The sequence below is a fragment of the Podarcis melisellensis genome (genome assembly GCF_964234715.1).
Source record: "Podarcis melisellensis genome assembly, chromosome: 4".
Lineage (NCBI taxonomy): Eukaryota > Metazoa > Chordata > Lepidosauria > Squamata > Lacertidae > Podarcis > Podarcis melisellensis.
The window spans coordinates 95450555-95470839 of NC_138531.1; the positions used below are offsets into that span (position 1 = coordinate 95450555).

Consider the following 20285-nt stretch of genomic DNA (forward strand, 5'->3'; position numbering starts at 1 on the left):
CACACTGGATCTCGGGCTCCAGCTCTGGAAGAGGCTAGAAATTCATATCTGAGGGAGGTGTGTGTAAAAAAAGGGGGGATCTTCTCTTCCAGAGCTCCCAGCTCCCCTTATTCCAAGAAGAGGCTCCACGATGCTTCGTGCCTTTCAACAGCTCTCTCGGGTACTTATTAATCCACAAATGTAAGTCGGTTCCCCCGTGTAACACATGGCTTTTAATTAACCTAATACCTCGGAGCGCCAAGTTAACCAAAGCGCAAACGGGAACTCAAAACCAAAGGCCATCTGCGGACGCCTTAAACCCCGTCGCCGGGCTGCGGAGCCATAGCAACGGAATTTTAAATAATTGAGTGTGAGGCATCCTGAACAGTTAATACCTACTAAGTGGATGGAGTTGCAGGATAGACCCAAGAAGGGAAACGACACGTTATGGTGACTTCATAAAATGCCTGTTGATTGGCAGAGCAATATTATGCATGTTTACTCAGAAGTAAGTCCCAGAGGTATCTGCTCCCAGATCAGCATGTATAACAGGTGTAGGGGGAAATGAGGCCCTAAAAAGCCAATGTGGCCCTCCAGGCTTCTCTATGCGGCCCTTTGAACTCTCCTCTGGCTACGCCATCTCCCCCCCTAGCAACACTCCTCAATGACCCTGCTTTAGAGCTCAAGTGTTGCTGCCTGGCTAGAAAGTGTATCATATATTATTATTATTACAGTGGTATCTTGCTTCTCAAATTTAATCCGTTCCGGAAGTCCGTTCCAAAACCAAAGCATTCCAAAACCAAGGCACGCTTCCCCATCAAAAGTAAAGCAAAAGAGATTAATCCGTTCCAGACTTTTAAAAGCAACCCCTAAAACAGCAATTTAAGATGAATTGTACTAGCTAATGAGACCATTGATCCATAAAATGAAAGCAATGATCAATGTATAGTGGTACCTCCGGTTACGAACGGGATCCGTTCCGGAGGCCTGGCTGTATCCTTAAAATTTTGTAACTGAAGGACCGCTTCTGTGCACACACACAGCACCACAGAGCGCCTCTGAGCATGTGCGAAGTGCGAGAGTGGCAAACCCACTTCCGGGTTTGCCGCGTTCGCAACTCAAAAATTATGTTACGCGAAGGTAATGTAACCCGAGGATCCACTGTACTGTATTATAAAATAAATAAGGCAGGATTGTAGATTATAAAAATTAAAATTGCATTCCCCCCCCCTTACCTGCACTGATGATAGTCATTGTTTGGATGGGGGGCTTTTATCTATTTCTGCAGTCACACAATCAATCAATCAATCAATCAATCAATCAGTAGCTGAACTGGGTTCCACAGTCAAAAACAAATGAACCAAAAATACCTCAAAAACAAAAACGCAAAATAAATAGCAAAAACAAAAGCGCAAAACTTAATCTGTTCCGGAAGTCCGATTGACTTCCAAAACGTTCGAAAACCAAGGCACAGCTTGTGATTGACGCAGGTGCCCTGGAAACAAGAGCTGACAACCGCATTGGACATTCGGCTTCCAAAAATTGCTTGGAAGCCAAACGCCTCGCCAGTCTAACGTTTTGGCTCCCGAATGCCGCAAACCCGGAAGTGATTGTTCCTGTTAGCAAACGTTCTTTGGAACCCGGATGTCCGACGCGGCTTCTGATTGGCTGCAGGAAGCTGCGCCTTGGTTTCCAAACATTTTGGAAGTCGAACGGACTTCCAGAGCGGATTCCGTTCGACTTCCGAGGTACCAATGTACTCTTTTCGGTGCCTGCTAAAAGCCTTTTCATTTAGACAAACCTAAATAATAATTATAATTATACCCCGCCCTCCCTGGCTCAGGGCAGCCAACATATAAATAGAGTAAAAACATTTTTTTAAAAAAACAACAACAGTTGATTAAAACATAAGTTAGAATACAGTTTAAAATGCAGCTTAAATACAATTTAAAATGCAACTTAAAGACAGGTGGTATATTGACATATGTCTTATTCTGTTTTTGTTTATTACTGTCCTGTGTGCGTATATTGAGTAAAACTCCATACAAAATGAGTGTACAGTGGTATATCGGGTTACAGACACTTCAGGTTACAGACGCTTCAGATTACAGACTCTGCTAACCCAGAAATAGGACCTCGGGTTAGGAACTTTGCTTCAGGATGAGAACAGAAATCGCGTGGCGGTGGCAGCAACGGGAGGCCCCATTATCTAAAGTGGTGCTTCAGGTTAAGAACAGTTTCAGGTTAAGAACGGACCTCCAGAACGAATTAAGGTCTTAACCTGAGGTACTACTGTATTAGTGGAAATGTGGATTGCGGAACTTAAGAGAGGGGAAATGAGAAACTGAAACTGAAATTGAGATGGGTGGAATGTCAAAGGTTACAGAAGTAGCATATTTTGTGTGAAGGGTAGACTCCTGTGAGGCTTGGAAGTTTTGCCTTTCTGTTATCAGGAGCGATTGAATGACGCAGAGACATGGCTGCCCCCAGAGAAAACTGACTGGAAAGAGGCATGGGTAGATCAGTCAATCGAACAGAGGTGCATCTGGTAGCCTCCCGTACGTGTGGATCCTTTGGGCTCACAAGAAAGTTTATTTCTAACAGTGCCGTGGTACATCTCTCATCACGGCTCACAGCTTGGGAATTACTGTTCTCGTGTCTCAGGGCAACACCAGCTTCAGATGGTCAGGCGTTGTAAGCGAATACTGTCCCTATTGAAAGGAGAGCTGCAAACTCAGCCTTTAAATAATACAGCAACCTCCTTGCACACAACTTTGGTCACTCTGAAACCTGCTAGGACAAGGAAGGAAAATACAGAAATCCTCCACCCCAGAGTAGCTGTTCTTAAAGCACAAACAAACAAACAAGGGGTTTAATTCATATATATATATATATATACATACACACACACACACACACACACACACACAAATATATATATCTTATATACAGTGGTACCTCAGGTTAAGTACTTAATTCGTTCTGGAGGTCCGTTCTTAACCTGAAACTGTTCTTAACCTGAAGCACCACATTAGGTAATGGGGCCTCCTGCTGCTGCTCTTATTCTGTTCTTATTCTGAAGCAAAGTTCATAACCTGAAGCACTATTTCTGGGTTAGCAGAGTGAAACGTATGTAACCTGAAGCATATGTAACCCGAGGTACCACTGTACATACACATATACACAAACTTTTTATTAATATTTTCTAATTTACATTTCAAAACATTCATTTTTAGACAACCTTAAATCAATGACTTCCCTTCTTTTCTTTCCATGGTTCATTTTGCATACTATTAAAAAAAGTAAAGAGACCCCTGACCATTAGGTCCAGTTGTGGCCGACTCTGGGGTTGTGGCGCTCATCTTGCTTTATGGGCCGAGGGAACCAGCGTACAGCTTCCGGGTCATGTGGCCAGCATGACTAAGCCGCTTCTGGCAAACCAGAGCAGTGCACGGAAACGCTGTTTACTTTCCCGCCAGAGAGGTACCTATTTATCTACTTGCACTTTGAGGTGCTTTCGAACTGCTAGGTTGGCAGGAGCAGGGACCGAGCAACGGGAGCTCACCCCGTTGTGGGGATTCGAACCGCCAACCTTCTGATCGGGAAGTCCTAGGCTCTGTGGTTTAACCCACAGCACCACCCGCATCCCTCTTTGCATACCATACATCCCTGCATAATTTACATGAACTAAATCATTCAGTAATCCATTGTTATATCCATCAGAACTTATTTACACTGTTGAATTTATCTTAATGCTACCAGCGTTTTTAAGTGGAACACAATTTTCACCTATATTTTCAGTAAACATTTTACAGCATTCTCTAAACATATGTTCTTCTTGTTCTCTTATTCTATATGTTAAGTGTGCAAGCTACACATATTTTGTCAACTTAAGTTGCCATTCTTCTTTTGTTGGGACCTCGCTCGTTTTACATTTTTGGGCTAACAAAACATGGGCCGCAGTAGTGGCATACATAAATAACCTTTTTTGACACCTGGGAATTTCCGTCTGAATTATCCCCAGCAAAAAGGACTCTGGTTTTAAGAAACTGTTTTATATTGACCCAGGCCTTTGGATCTACCTCAGTGTTGCCCACACTGACTGGGAGGCTGTCCAGGATTTCAGAGAGGGGGCAATCCCTTCTCTACCTGGAGATGTGAGCAGAGATTTAACCTGGGATCTTCCTCTTAGCAGACAAACAGATCAGGATGCTTCCCTTGCTGCTTAGTTTCTTGTTGTTGTTGTTTAGTCGTTTAGTTGTGTCCGACTCTTCGTGACCCCATGGACCACAGCACGCCAGGTACTCCTGTCTTCCACTGCCTCCTGCAGTTTGGTCAAACTCATGCTGGTTGCTTCGAGAACACTGTCCAACCATCTTGTCCTCTGTCGTCCCCTTCTCCTTGTGCCCTCCATCTTCCCCAACATCAGGGTCTTTTCCAGGGAGTCTTCTCTTCTCATGAGGTGGCCAAAGTCTTGGAGCCTCGGCTTCACAATCTGTCCTTCCAGTGAGCACTCAGGGCTGATTTCCTTCAGAATGGAGAGGTTTGATCTTCTTGCAGTCCATGGGACTCTCAAGAGTCTCCTCCAGCACCATAATTCAAAAGCATCCATTCTTTGGCGATCAGCCTTCTTTAGGGTCCAGCTCTCACTTCCATACATGACTAGCTTAGTTTCTTATTGTGGACTTATTTAAGTCAACAAATTCCGACTCTGGAGGAAGTCAAAATCAATTAGCAAAATCAAAAGAAGAAGAAAAAGTAGAAGAGTTTGGATTTGATATCCCGCTTTATCACTACCTGAAAGAGTCTCATAGCGGCTCACATTCTCCTTTCCCTTCCTCCCCCACAACAAACACTCTGTGAGGTGAGTGAGGCTGAGAGACTTCAGAGAAGTGTGACTGGCCCAAGGTCACCCAACAGCTGCATGTGGAGGAGTGGAGACGCGAACCCGGTTCCCCAGATTATGAGTCTATCGCTCTTAACCACTACACCACATTGGCTCTCTATACAGCTATATACAGTGGTACCTTGGTTCTCAGACTCAATCCGTTCCAGAAGTCCATTCCAAAACCAAAGCGTTCCAAAACCAAGGTGCGCTTTCCCACAGAAAGCAATGCAAAACAGATTACAGTGGTACCTCATGTTGCGTAACCTCCAGGTTATAGAATCTTTGGGTTATGGCCGCAACAAACCTGGAAGTGTATATGCATGGCACCCCGAAATGAATTAAATTCGTAACCAGAGGTACCACTGTAATCCATTCCAGACTTTTAATAGCAACCCCTAAAACAGCAATTTAACATGGATTTTACTATCTAAGGAGACCATTGATCCATAAAATGAAAGCAATAAGCAATGTACTGCAGTCACACAATCAATTAATCAGTAGCTAAACTGGGTTCCACACAGTTACAAAAAGAAAACTAAAAGAGCCACAAAAACAGAAATGCAAAATAAATAGCAAAACCAGACAGACCTCAGCGTAACACACAAAACGGAAGTGTGGCACTCAAAACGGAGCACATTCGGATTCCAAAAAAAGTTCGCAAACCGGAGCACTTAATTCTGGCTTTGCAGTGTTTGGGTTCCAAGTTGTTTGAGGACCAAGATACCACTGTGTATCAAAATCAGAAACGTCATGCTTTCAAAAACAAGACCAATTCATTCTTGGCCCACCAGGGGGGTCCCATTTGTGCCACGAAGCTGTTCCCCCCTGTTATGTACTGAGTTGAATAGGATCCAAAATGCAGCAGTCTGACTGGTCCTAGAACAATAGGATTCAGAATGCAGCAGTCTGATTGGTCTAGAACAATAGGACTCAGAATGCAGCAGTCTGATTGGTCCACAGGAGCCACCCAATCCAGCTCCAGGTGGAAGTGAATCCACAACGTGATTGGCCTACAGGAGAATCCTGGATCTAGCCAATCACATGGGACCCATTGTGCAAATAATGTATATAAAGCAGACATTCTGGGGGAACTTCCATTCCTCCTCACCACTATGAGCTGAATAAAGAGCATGAAATCCACTTTCGACTCCGAGTATATTTCACCCCCCCCTCAAAAACTCCATGCAACCCCCTGATGTCCCTGGTGATGCCAGCCGATGGGCAGGAGGACAGGGTTTAATCCTGCATTAGCTGCGTACCCTGCTCCCAGCAGGGAACAGGGTCAGGCAGCCTGGGCAGCAGGATTTAATCTCTGCTTATCAACTGACAAGCAGATAGTCAAGGCACCCAGCAGCTTGCAGGAGAAGCAGAACCTTTGAAAAACACTTTAAGACAGTCGCTGGTCCTATATCGGCTAAAATGGGACCATGGGTGTGGACGGGGGTGCTGCCTTAAACCCCTTTTCAAAAGTGATGCTTGAAGCATTTGCCCCACTTAAATAAAGGAGGGAGGAAGATGCCTCAAAATATGCTTTAAACATCACCATCATCATCTTGGTTGCTGGTAAAAATAAAATACACAGTCTCTGATTTCACACAACAGAATCATTCAGAAATATCACTCATATTCGGAGCGAGACATTACTGTTATAGGTAATATTTGAGTTGGGGGGGAAAGAGTCACAAAAATCGAAAGGGAAGGGAGGGGGAAGTCAATGACATTTCATTTTTTGCACTGCAACAGTTTAAAAAAATGCTTCTGAGAAGGGATTTAAGGCAGCCCCTGATGTCCCGATTCAGCTGGAATGGGATCATTGAGCTGCCTTTAAGCACTTCTCAAAAGCGAGGCCAATAGAAGGGTCTAGAAGCCGAGCCTGATGAGGAACGGTCGAAGGAGCTGGGTATATTTAGCCTGGAAAAGAGGAGACTGAGAGGAGATATGATAGCCATCTTCAAATATCTGAAAGGCTGTCACATGGGGGGTGACACAAGCTTGTTTCTCCTGCTCCAGACAGTAAGACTCGAACACAGGGCTTCAAGTTGCAGGAAAGGAGATTCCGACTAGACATACGGAAAAACCTTCTGACAGTCAGAGCTGTTCAGTGGTGGAACGGTCTCCCTCGGGAGGTTGTAGATCTCCTTCCTTCCAAGCAGAGTTTGGGTGGTCATCTGTCAGGGATGCTTTAGCTGAGATTCCGGCATTGCAGCGGGTTGGACTAGATGACCCTTGGGTCCCTTCTGTGACTCAATCTTAAAAGGGGGAAGCCTCACAGAGACTTTGGCCAGTCTTCTCACTTCCGCCTTTAAGATCAGAGCGAAAAGGATTTGGAAAGGCGCTGGCCACCTTTCCAAATTGGCCTGCGAGGCAGATCCTGATAAGAATCTGGTCTGCAAAGTCAGGAAGGTTCCTCAACACCTGGTTCCTGGGACCTCTGTTGTGTCTGCCTCCTTTTCCAAATTAACAGCTCCCATCCTTTCTTCGGAAAGTTGTTCCAGCCTTTTGATCATTTTCGTTGCCCTTTTCTGCACCTTTTCCTGCAACATCCTTTATGAGATGCAGCAACCCGAAATGTACGCTACAAATTTGTCTTACTTGACGGTTTTATTTTCAATCCTTTCCTTAATGGTCCCTAACTTGGAATTCTCTTTTTCGCAACTACGAGGCACAGGGCCTTTTCGGTAGTGGCGCCCACCCTTTGGGATGCCCTCCCATCAGATGTCAAGGAAACAAACAACTATCTGACTTTTAGAAGACATCTGAAGGCAGCCCTGTTTAGGGAAGTTTTTAAAGTTTGGTGTTTTATCGTGCTTTTAATATTCTGTTGGGAGCCACCCAAAGTGCCTGGGGAAAACCAGCCAGATGGGCAGAGTATAAATATATTTAATATATTATTATTTTATTATTATTAGTCCATCACAGACACCAAAGAATGCAGCATGTGATAGATGGAGTCGATCCTTCAGCCATGGTAGGGGAATTGACCCTTGACCTGTGAATAATATCGGTGTTCCAAAAATGTTCCTGGATTCTTTTGCGCCATATTGGGGCGTAGAGATTGCTTTTAGCAAGAGTCATATCTCCTCAAATAAAAGTTATCACATCTTTCTGTTCTTTGTTTCCTCTTCCAGCAGGAGAAAGGGAGAATCTGATCTCTTGCCTTCCAGCACACTCTCCTGGTAATAGTTGAAATTTCAGAACTGTGCTGCCTGTCGTTGAAGACAATGGCCAGATAGAGGCATATTTCACTATGCGCGCTCTCTCTCTCTCTCTCTCTATATATATATATATACAGTGGTAAGTCGTGGCCAACTCTAGGGTTGCGGCGCTCATCTCGCTTTATTGGCCGAGGGAGCCGGCGTACAGCTTCCGGGTCATGTGGCCAGCATGACAAAGCCGCTTCTGGCGAACCAGAGCAGCGCACAGAAAAGGCATTTACCTTCCTGTCAGAACGGTACCTATTTATCTAATTTCACTTTGATGTGCTTTCGAACTGCTAGGTTGGCACTAGCAGGGACCGAGCAACGGGAGCTCACCCCATCGTGGGGATTCGAACTGCTGACCTTCTGATCGGCAAGTCCTAGGCTTTGTGGTTTAACCCACAGGCCACCTGCATCCCATATACAGTGGTACCTTGGGGTAATTACTTAATTCGTTCTGGAGGTCTGTTCTTAACCTGAAACTGTTCTTAACCTGAACCACCACTTTAGCTAATAGGGCCTCCTGCTGCCACTGCGCCACCAGAGCACATTTTCTGTTCTCATCCTGAAGCAAAGTTCTTAACCTGAGGTGCTATTTCTGGGTTAGCGGAGTCTGTAACCTGAAGCGTATGGAACCCGAGGTACCACTGTATGCATATAACATATGCATATAACACTTCAGAAATTCAGGGAAATGGGCAAAGATCCCACTCACCATTTGCTGAACCAGTTTCAACAACTGTTTACACATGTGGTATACCACTTAGCAAATCATTGGGTTCATCCTGCATTTCAACATTGACCAACAGGTTACTTTATTATAGTCAGGATGAAGGTGAAAGAGTGAATGTCACACGTAAATATCAGCATTTTTGCACACCGGTGAAATCACACACTCTCCTGATGAGTCAATCAATGATGGCTGGCACACTCGCTAAATTTGGCTCCAAACCCCATAACAAAGCATACCTTCCAACATTCCTCTGATGGAAACAGGGACACCCTATTTAATAATAATAATTTTATTTGTACCCCACCCATCTGACTGGATTGTCCCAGCCACTCTGGGCAGCTTCCAACATATATAAAAACGTAATAAAACATAAAACATTTTTTTAAAACTTCCCTATACAGGGCTGCCTTCAGATGTCTTCTAAATGTTGCAGTGTTACTTATCTCCTTGGCTTGTGGGTCGGATAACTCCATACCCTCCAACATCTCTCTGATGAAAATAGGGACGTCCTAAAGAAAAGCAGGACATTCTGGGATCAAACCAGAAACTGAGGTGGCTTCTGTAAAATGGGGACACTTGAAAGGTCTGGAATTTGTCCGTTATCCGGTTGGCCATTGTGAAACAGGATGTTGCCCTACAAAGGCCAATGCCCTGACCCAGCAGTGCTCTTCTTATGTCTTTAAATTTAATAATGTTGCAGGAATTTATGTATAGGTTGGGGGGGTTGCCCCTCCAGCAGATATCATGCACATGCAGCCCACTACCAAAACAAGCACAATTGCTTTTGTGACTTTTGTGATTTGTCCCCACAAAACACTTGGTCACAATTTCTTCCTATCTATTCAAAGAGTTTTTGCTGCGCGATACCAAATGTAAGAATTCACTGATAAATGTATCTCTGTACTGGCTCACTGGAAAAATTCAGAAATTCATATAGACATGTGAGCTCAGGTCCTCAGCAGCCCCTCTGCCTGAGTGATAATCCCTGGCATCCTGATACCTGAGTGCCAGACAGGTAGCCATTCCAGAAATAACAAACCCCGATGAAGACAAAAGGGTGTGATTAACTTGGCTGGGAAACAGGGAAATGTAAAGATCTCTTTTGTTACACTTGATGGGTGTTTGGTGGAGGGCAAGGAGAACATGGGGCAGGGTCCAGGATGCTCAGATTACTGCCACCAGACCTCCCCTTTCATGATGTAACCGTGATGTATGAGTGATGTAGTTTGGGGGGTGTAACATGGGGATTAGCAGCTAATAAAAGTTTGGGGGCTCTTTTGTTCGGGGCTTCCATCTTGTTCCACCTTGTGGCAGGTGGGAGTCCTGTCGCGACAGGACTTCAATAAAGACCAAGCCTACTGGCTGCTGTTTCATTCTGGTATTCCTGGCTGGTGTCCTTGTTTTTGGTCCAAGGGAGCCCTCAGATTTCTCCGTTAACAATAATAAATAAATAAATGAAAGACTCCCACACCATATTGTCAAACAACAGCTGAGCATGTATAGATTCGCAATGACATTATCTTGGCAAAACACGCACAGCAGTTCTTGTTCTATGGCACCCCTGAAGGAAAGACGTGGAGAATGTCAACATAACTGATAGCATCTTCTGGCAGGTGATATTATGGTCAGATAAGAACAGTCGCCTGCTTCGCTGCAAAATGAGCCCCTCCCCCTTGCAATAAATCTACGCGGAAGCCGCCTTCCAGGGAGTGATTTGTGGGTCGTGAAACTGCGGCCTGTGACCCAGAGAGAGGCACTGGTGGTGGGTGGCACAGGCAGTAAAATGGGCCTTGCCCTCTCCCTTGGCAAACGGCCATAAATCATTCACATTCCATTTGGCCTGGCTGCGCAAAAGAGGCCATTCGGCTGGGAGAAGAAAAACTCTCCGTTCTGTGCTGGTGAGATCAGCAGGAGAGGGGAGCCGGGCATTTTGAGATGTTGGGATAAATCAGATCTCGTTTGCATTTTAATGAGGAAGTCCCTGATTGGCACCTCTCTTGCGAATCAGACCCAAAACACAACCCCCAAGCATCCTTCAAAATTCATACTCCGCTGAATTTTGGGGGACGCTGTTCTCCAATCAAGTGATTTGCACAAAACGCATCGTATTAGGAGGACCGGTGCATAATATCATACCTATTAGTGAAAGTAACAGACAGAAATGCATCGTAGTGGAAGGAATTTCTTTTTAGAATATGCAAATTAATCAAACCAGCATGGAATGTGTATATTAGGAGAAATTCACACTAGAATGCTAACAAACATTCAAGAGGAATTGATAAAGAAAAATCTGCAGGAATGTGGGAAACTGGATTTAAGTTCGGAAGAACAAGAGAGAACCAAAATGGACTGGTTTGTGCATCTTTAGCAATAATTTAATAATAATATATTTTTTATATATACCCCGCCCATCTGGCTGGGTTTCCTCAGTCACTCTGGGTGGCTCCCAACAGAATATTAAAACAGGATAAAACATCAAGCATTTAAAAACATCCCTAAGCAGGGCTGTTTATTTCCTTGACATCTGATGGGAGGGCGTTTCACACGACGGGTGCCACCACCGAGAAGGCCCTGTGCCTGGTTCCATGTAACTTGGCTTCTCGCAGTGAGGGAACTGCCAGAAGGCCCTCGGCGCTGGACCTCAGTGTCTGGGCTGAATGATGGGGATGGAGACACTCCTTCAGGTCTACTGGGCCGAGGCCGTTTAGGGCTTTCAAGGTCAGCACCAACACTTTGAATTGTGCTTGGAAACATAGTAGTGAATCACTAAGCTGAGTGTGGCCCACCAGGCATATTTGGGTACCCACCGGACGCCAAATTATGTGGCGGGGTTGGGAATGTTAGAGCACACACTCTACAGAGAGTCAGTATGATCTAGTCCCAGAATAGGGAATCTCAAGCCTGGAGGACAAATTCAGATCTCCAGGTCTCTCTGTCTGGCCCTGTGGCAGTAGTTTGTTAATGCTATATTGCTGCTGAGATGCATAGCATAAGAAATTCAAAGCTTTGAAAGCTGGAACATAAGAAACAATACAGAAAGACAGGTTTCATTTTGAACCATATTGTTGCTGCTGTTAAGCGGCCGTGTTTGACAGTGCAATCCTGTATAGGGAAGTTTTAAAAAAATGTTTAATGTTTTATTATGTTTTTATATATGTCGGAAGCTGCCCAGCGTGGCTGGGACAACCCAGTCAGACGTGTGGGGTGTAAATAGTGAAATTATCACTGTGGAAAGGGACGTCCCTATTTTCACCAGAGAAATGTTGAAGAATATGCAAGACACCCACCACCTGAATCTTCATTGCCCCATCGCACCCACCGTGGAGGCATTAATTGCCTCGTAAATCCATTTGATGGCCAGGATCCTGACAGTGGCTGCCATTAAAAATGCCAAACGCCTCAATCCCTCCAGCTAATGAGTAGGCCCAAGTGATTCACATTTCAATCTATATGCAAATGGACCATCCGGCAGGCACTCAGAGCGCCGTTTGTGGCCCTGTTTACTGCCGTCCAGAGAAGCTTCCAGGTTTGGACATCAATCCTGTACAAGACAAGAATGGACAACAGCTTGCGGAGTGTGTGATTTATGAGGGAGGGCTCACAGCTGTGGTGATGATGTCTGGGAGGCCAGTGGTAATTGTTGCCGTCCTTCACGTCCCTCACTCATCCAAAAGCACTTGGTGGTCTTATCTTCCCACAAGGGCCAATATTGATGCCAAAATCCAGCATCGCCTGAGCTCTGCGAGTGCGGCTTTCTCCCGATTGAAATTCAGAGTGTTTGAGGATTGGGACATTCGCAGGGAAACCAGAATGCTTGTTTACAAAGCTATTGTGCTACCAACCTTACTGTATACTAGTGAAACATGGACCACTTATAAACGCCATCTCCAACTCCTCAAAAGATTCCATCAACTGTGTCTCTGAAAAATTTTACGCATCACTTGGGAAGACATGTGAACTAATGCCAGTGTACTGGAAGAAGCAAAGATCACCAGTGTTGAAGCTATGATTCTTCAACATCAACTTTGTTGGACTGGTCATGTTGTGCAGATGCCTGATGGTCGTCTTCCAAAGCAACTACTCTATTCTGAACTTAAAAATGGAAAGGGTAATGCTGGTGGTCAACAAAAGAGTTAAACCTGTCTCAAGGCAAATTTTTAAAATGTGGTATAAACACCAACAATTGGGAAACACTGACCTGCGAGCGCTCCAGTTGGAGAACAGCCTTTACCAAAGGTGTCATGGGCTTTGAAGACACTCAAACTCAGGACTCAAGGGAGAAACATGGTAAAAGGTAGGCAGACTTGGTGAATCCTCACCATGATCAACTCCCACCCGGAAACCAATGTCCCCACTGTGGAAGGACATGTGGATCCAGAATTGGCCTCCACGGTCACTTACGGACTCATTGTTAAAACTGTGTTCATGGAAGATAATGTTACTCAGCTACAAGTGAGAAGAAGAAGAAGAAGAAGAAGAAGAAGAAGAAGAAGAAGAAGAAGAAGAAGAAGAAGAAGAAGAAGAAGAAGAAGAAGAAAAAGAAGAAAACTGAACATGTCCCGTCACATGGGGCCCAAGTGTCACTCAGCCATCACTGACAATAGGTTCATCCAAAGGTTTTAGACATTTAGATACATGGGGTGGTACAGTGGTACCTCAGTTCTTGAACGGCATCCGTTCCGGAAGCCCGTTTGGCTTCTGAAACCTTCAAAAGCGGAGATGTGGCTTCCCGTTGGTTGCAAGAGCTTCTTGCACTCAGCAACAGCCGCGTCTCATGTTCGGGTTCCAGAAAACATTCAAAAAACGGAAGCATTTACTTCTGGGTCTTCAGTGTTCGAAAACCGAAACGTATGACCACAGAGGAATTTGGGAATTGAGGTTCCACCGTATTCCACTAGTTTTTACTCAGAGATACCGGTAACTCATTGAAATTAATGAGTTTCAGGTCTAAGCTAGGCCCATTAATTCCAGTATTTTGAGTATTATTATTATTTCAATTTATGTACCGCCTTCTATCAAAAGAATCCAGGGTGGTGTACAACATTAAAACCACATTACAGTACATCAATAATAAAAACAGAATAAAAATCATACTGACAGACAGACAAATAATAAAATAATTAATGACATTTCACACTTACACAGGATTTAATAGATTTAAAAGCCTTAGGCCTGGGTAAAGAGGAATGTTTTGCCTTGTGCCTAAAGACATGTAATGATGATAATGAATTGAAAAAGATGTTTAAAATAACATTTGTTTAAAAAACAACAACCCAGAGGCTTTTCTTCTGGGAATTACAGGGGTAGAACTACCTAAACAGTATAGAAATTTATTCATGTATGTGACTACAGCGCCAAAAATGTTATTTGCCCAAAAATGGAAATAATAAGAAGTCCCAACGAAAGAAGAATGGATACAAAAACTTATGGGCTACGCAGAAAGGGTGAAACTTGCCGGAAAAGTAAGCAATAAAGATAACAAACTTTTTAGAAAAGAATGGAAACAAATTGTAAACAGATAAGGACATTGGTAGGATTAGTGTAATAACCTGCAGTTTTATAAGAGTATATAATTAAAGAAGATGAATAAAAGAATGACTTAATTTAGAATATGCAGGAAATGATAAAAATAAATTTAAGGAACCGCAGAAAGAGGAAGAAGGGAGTTTTGAAATGTTAAAATGACTGTAAAACTATTGAAATGTATGTAACTGAAAATCACAAATAAATTTTTTTTTAAAAGAAGACATGGAATGATGGCGCCTGGTGAGCCTCTCTGGGGAGAGCAGTCCAAGGTTAGGGAGCGACCACAGAAATGGCCTTTTGGTGGGAATCGCAGGTAGGCTTCTGGTTGGCCCCTGTGAGAACAGGATTCTGGACTAGGTAGGACATTGGCCTCATCCAAAAGGCCCTTTTTAGGCTCTTATTGAATCTGGACTCTTCTGCATTCCAAGCAAGTGTCCTACAACTGAGCTATGGGTGCCCCTCCTGGCGCAAGGGCAACACACAACTTGTCTGGATTGTTCTAATTTGAGAGTTGCCACCTGAGCTATTATGAGCTCTGTAAACAAAGAGTGAGATACAATTGTTAGAAAAGTGCCGGCTTTTATCTTGTAGCACTTGGCAACTGTCAACGAGAGTTATTCCATCCAATAATTCAATCAGAACAGTTGTGCGGGTTCTCTGATGTTGTGTTGGGTTTATTGTGTTTTGACAAGCCTTCTTAAATCTCGGTATCTCGGATTAGAATTGGTTTCATGTATGTGACTTTTTTATTACAGATATACCTCGGGTTACAGACGCTTGGGGTTGCGCAATTTTGAGTTGCGCACCGTGTTGAACCCGAAACACGTTACTTTCGGGTTTCGGCGCATGCGCAGTAGCACCGAATTGCGACCCGTGCGTGCGCAGATGCGGCATTGCAGATTGTGACCCAACACTTTGAATTGTGCTTGGAAATGTACTGGGAGCCAATGTCGGTCTTTCAGGACTGGTGTTATATGGTCCTGGCAGCCGCTCACAGTCACCAGTCTGGCAGCTTTGTTAGTTATAGTTACTGGGTCACCTTCAAAGGTAGCCCCACGTAGAGCGCATTGCAGTAGTCCAAGCAGGATATAATCAGAGCATGTAATACTCCGGCAAGACAGTGCGCAGACAGGTAGAGTCTTAGACCAAGTCCAAGTACTGAAGGGAAGGAACACAGAAAGCTGCTTTCTATCAGAACAAAACAATATTCCATCTAACTCAGTCTAGGCCAGGGTCAGCAAACTTTTTCAGCAGGGGGCCGGTCCACTGTCCCTTAGACCTTGTGGGGGAACTATATTTTGAAGGAAAATAATGAACAAATTCCCATGCCCCACAGATAACCCAGAAATGCATTTTAAATAAGAGAACACATTCTACTCATGTAAAAACACACTGATTCCTGGACCGTCTGTGGGCCGGATTTAGAAGGTGATTGGGCCGGATCTGACCCCTAAGCCTTAGTTTGCCTACCCATGGTCTAGGCTCCTTCAGGGGCAGAAAACATGGGGGCCTCAGGAAAATGATGGACTACAGCTCCCATCAGCCCTAGCCAGAGTCACCAGTGGTAAGCAATGATGGGAGTTGTGGTTCGAGGACCCGACCCCCGCAATGTGAAATGAATACACAAGGACACGTGATATAAGGTTAATGGGCAAGGAAAGGCCACAACTTTATTGATTACAGCAGTGAAAAGGTATTGGCTTAGGCATTGGATCTCTAAACCAAGTGGGTTTATTCACTAGTAGGTGGAGCCTGTTGATGCTAATCCAACTATAGGCTCACCCCTGATGTCACCGAGGGTCGTGCCATGGCCTCCCGCCAAGCAGGCATCGGACAGAATACACGACCGCCAGATTCCTTTAACGGAATACCCAAAAATTGAAGGCATAGGCGATGGCCACACCTAGCCCCTCGACACACCACAACACATTATTCCAATGCCTAACCTACCCACCAATACCACAAAAGTTGTGACGATTGCTACGAGGTAGGTTAAAAAACCAAAAGGCCTAATGCCGAATGGAAAAACTCCTACCAGGCCCCCTGGACAACCAGGGCGACCAACCTAAGGTCCATAGCAAGGCCAATGAACTAAGCCCTAACTCAAAGAGAGTGGAGGGTGGGTGACTCGCGACGAGACGACGGCAAAGAATGAGGCCGGGGAGAGGCTGGCGCTGCAGCAAAAGGCTGCTGAGCACGCCCCCTCGGAGGCACCTGGTTGGGTGCCTGCCGAGGGGCGTGGGCGCCAGCCAGGAGAGGTGGAGGCAGGGGGCTAACGCCCCCTGCTAGGGGCGGTGCTCGGGCTCCCGCCCACAACCACTCCCCTCTCTTCCAGAGAGGAGAGTCTTTGTAGTCCAAATGTATCTGGAGGGCTCCTCTGACTGGCAGAATGTCTCCAGGCTCTCAGGCAGAGAGAGGTGGTTCCTGTCTCCTCCTACCCTACCCTTTGACTGGGATGAGATCTGAGATCCGTCTGCATGCAACACCTTCGTTTACTATGGAGCTACAGCTGGTACATAACTCTTTGTTTAAAAAATGCTTTTTATTGGTGCTTCATTGAATACAAACAAATAAAATACAGTAAAATTCAACAATCATTTACCCACATTCCTTCCCCACACTCTGCTGAGCATTGAGTTCCTCCCCTCACTTCAACAGGTTTTCTTATGTCAGTTACTTTTCCACAGTTTCATATTGTATATCCAATCCTATCTACGTCGTAAGATTTATTTAAGTCCTGCCAGAGTCTTCAAATTTCTACAGTTATTATTTATGTACTCCATAAATTTACTCCAATCTTTTTGGAATTTTGCTTCCTCCTGATTTCGGATCCGACAGGTCAGTTTTGCTAGTTCCACATAATCAACCATCTTCGTCTGCCACTCCTCTACTGTTGGTAATTCTGGTACTTTCCATTTTGGGGCTAACAAAGTTCTGGCAGCAGTCATAGCATACATAAATAAATAAATAACCTTTGATCTGCTTTTTATATTTCCTCTCACAGTTCATGCTGGCAGCTTCAAGAACACTGTCCAATTATCTCGTCCTCTGTCGTCCCCTTCTCCTTGTGCCCTCCATCTTTCCCAGCATCAGGCTCTTTTCCAGGGAGTCTTCTCTTCTCATGAGGTGGCCAAAGTATTGGAGCCTCAGCTTCAGGACCTGTCCTTCCAGTGAGCACTCAGGGCTGATTTTCTTCAGAATGGATAGGTTTGATCTTCTCGCTAGTTTAACAGGTGTCAAATACCCAGCTGGTACATAACTCAGTGGTAAACAAAGGGGTTGCAAAACAGAGTTTTTAGTTCTTTCCCCCCCAGACTGAACCATTCACCTGGTCCTGAACTACCGTATTTTTCGCTCCATAAGATGCACTTTCCCCTTCCTAAAAAGTAAGGGGAAATGTGAGTGCGTCTTATGGAGCGAATGCAGGCGGGAGGCTTTGCTCAGCGCTTCTTTTAAAGAGCCGCGCGGAGCGTGTGTGCGGCTTTTGGGGGCTTTTCCCCCAGGAGGGAGAAGGGCAGCCTGTCAGTCCTTCTCCCTCCTTAGGAAAAAGCCCCCAAGAGCCCCAAGCCCCCCCCCCCATGCTCCGCGCGACTCTTTAAAGGGAGCGCAGCTCTTGGGGACTTTTCCAGGAGGTGGGGGAAGGGACTGGCAGGCTGCCCTCTGTCCCTTCCCCCACCTCCCAGAAAAGCCAGCAAGAGCCTCTGCTCAGCGCTCCCTTGTATGGACTCCCTTTCGTCCCTCATCCCGCTTTGTTGGGAAGCCAGCAGAAGAGGTGCTGCGCAGCTATCGCTCTTGCTCTCCTCGCTTCTCAGCGAACTGGGAGGTGGGACGGAAGGGTTTAAAGCAAGAAAAGCGAGAGCCGCTTACATGCTCTGCACAGAATCAGGTGCTCCTTACACAGCGAAAAATACGGTAAGGCTGTATCGCAGACAAATGTTGTGATCCTTTCATGCAGCCCAGCAGTACCATAAAACACACACACAGAGGCCACAGTTTTTACAGCCCCTTTGCTCCTCACCCGTTCCTCCTCTCTTTGTTTACCCAGAAAGCAGGTTGCCACAACCAATTTGCCAGCCGCTAAAGATGATAAGCTCTGGCTCTCAACAGACCTTCCCTCTGCCCAACAATATTTGCTTCTCTTTAAACTTACAATGTGCAAGGGAAAAGATGCCGGGATGAGCGGATAGGTTCTCTGAGCTCTTTGAGAGCTTTCTCTTCCTCAGACAAAGCTCGGCTTTCCCCTCCTTTTATGACAAGAGCTGATACAAACTGAGGTTGCATCAGAACTTTCTTCACCAGAGTAGTGGCCAATTTCAGAAACGCAGTGTCCCCTCGTGAGGGTCACAGCCCCTTGTAAAGTTTTTACAGCCTTTTAAGATTCTACAATCATCTTATAATAATAGAATAATACTGATTTGGGAGGCATTGCAACAATCAGTGCAGACCTACATGTGTTGCTGGTATTTTCTGTGTATGTGCATATGATTTAGAGTGCTCCAATATCTTCAGATCATGAAGCTGAGGCTCCAAGACTTTGGCCACCTCATGAGAAGAGAAGACTCCCTGGAAAAGACTCTGATGTTGGGAAAGATGGAGGGCACAAGGAGAAGGGGACGACAGAGGACGAGATGGTTGGACAGTGTTCTCGAAGCTACCAGCATGAGTTTGACCAAACTGCGGGAGGCAGTGGAAGACAGGAGTGCCTGGCGTGCTCTGGTCCATGGGGTCACAAAGAGTTGGACACGACTAAACGACTAAACAACAAATATCTTATTTTGCAGTGACATAGGTTATGTTTTCCTTGGAGCTCAACTGTACATAACATAACTTGCACACTATTCTCTTGAAAACAAAGCGCCCCCAGACCCTCCAAGTGTCCCTATTTTCCAGGGACAGTCCAGGATTTACGGGAGCCATCCCAGTTTCAAAGGTCCAGCAAATTTATGATGGCTATTTCCTTCACAATGGGAATTGCTTTCGATCTCTGTTAATGCTATAGAACTGCACTGCCCACATCGTGAACGATTATCAGTTTTCTCTGATGTCTGACTAATTTCCAAATATAAACAATTGCACACCAGAGGAGATCTAAATCTGTATGAATGCCTCTTATATTATGGATCATATGCAAGATTATTTGGGGGGGAAACCACAGGTGAATCGGCTTCCCTTTTCCCCCTTTTTCCTTTTGCATTTTCAGCAAGATGTCTCGTTAAGTTCCCGCGATCTTCTCTAATCACTTCTGTGTAGTTACTTTATAGCTGTTTCCCCTCCAACCAGTTGAGAATGATATAATCTACTCCTTGCATGATGCCAAACACTTACCAGCTAGTTAATCTACACAACACACGTCAGTGATTCCCTTTAAGCCAATCAAGGACTAAGGCCGATGAGATACAAGAGATAAAAGTGTCCACTTGCCCTCTTCCAGAAACGGGTGGGGTGGGGGTGTCACATAAAAATAGCCGGAGATGTATCCACCCCCTCATCTCTGACAAGGTTTCTTCTTAAGCCAGGGGAGCAACACAGTACTGTATCTTAAAATTAGCACTGTCAACAGAGAGCGGGCACGCAACTTACCTGCCGTAGAATAACCATGGCTCCTACGTAAAGTCATCGGCAGTCAACACCAGTGGACCTGAGGAAGAAAGAAGAATCGGAGAATCAGAGGGACTAGTGCTCGCTTCGGCAGCACATATACTAAAATTGGAACGATACAGAGATTAGCATGGCCCCTGCGCAAGGATGACACGCAAATTCGTTTGGCGGAAATGACTGGCAGGATCCGAGATCAGGGAGAAGAGTCAGTGGAAGAAGACTGGAAGAAATTTAAAGACTATTTACAGAGACACTGTAAAATTAATGAATCTTAGAATAATGTTGGATTGAAATTAAGTGGTTTCTAGCTGTAATGGGTTAAAAGAATATGAAAAAATGGGTTTGTATAAGTAAAAATTTAAGA

At 45.0% G+C, this 20285-nt stretch overlaps 1 protein-coding gene across 1 annotated transcript in view; it reads right to left on the reverse strand.

The window, feature by feature from the left end:
* The window catches only part of MYO7A (myosin VIIA), a 146286-nt gene extending 126319 nt beyond the window's left edge, over window positions 1-19967 (reverse strand). The window contains 1 exon segment of the mRNA XM_081910242.1: window positions 19904-19967. Within this exon segment, the coding sequence (XP_081766368.1) occupies window positions 19904-19921 (18 nt within the window). The 5' untranslated portion in view covers window positions 19922-19967.
* Window positions 19968-20285: the final 318 nt, after the last annotated feature.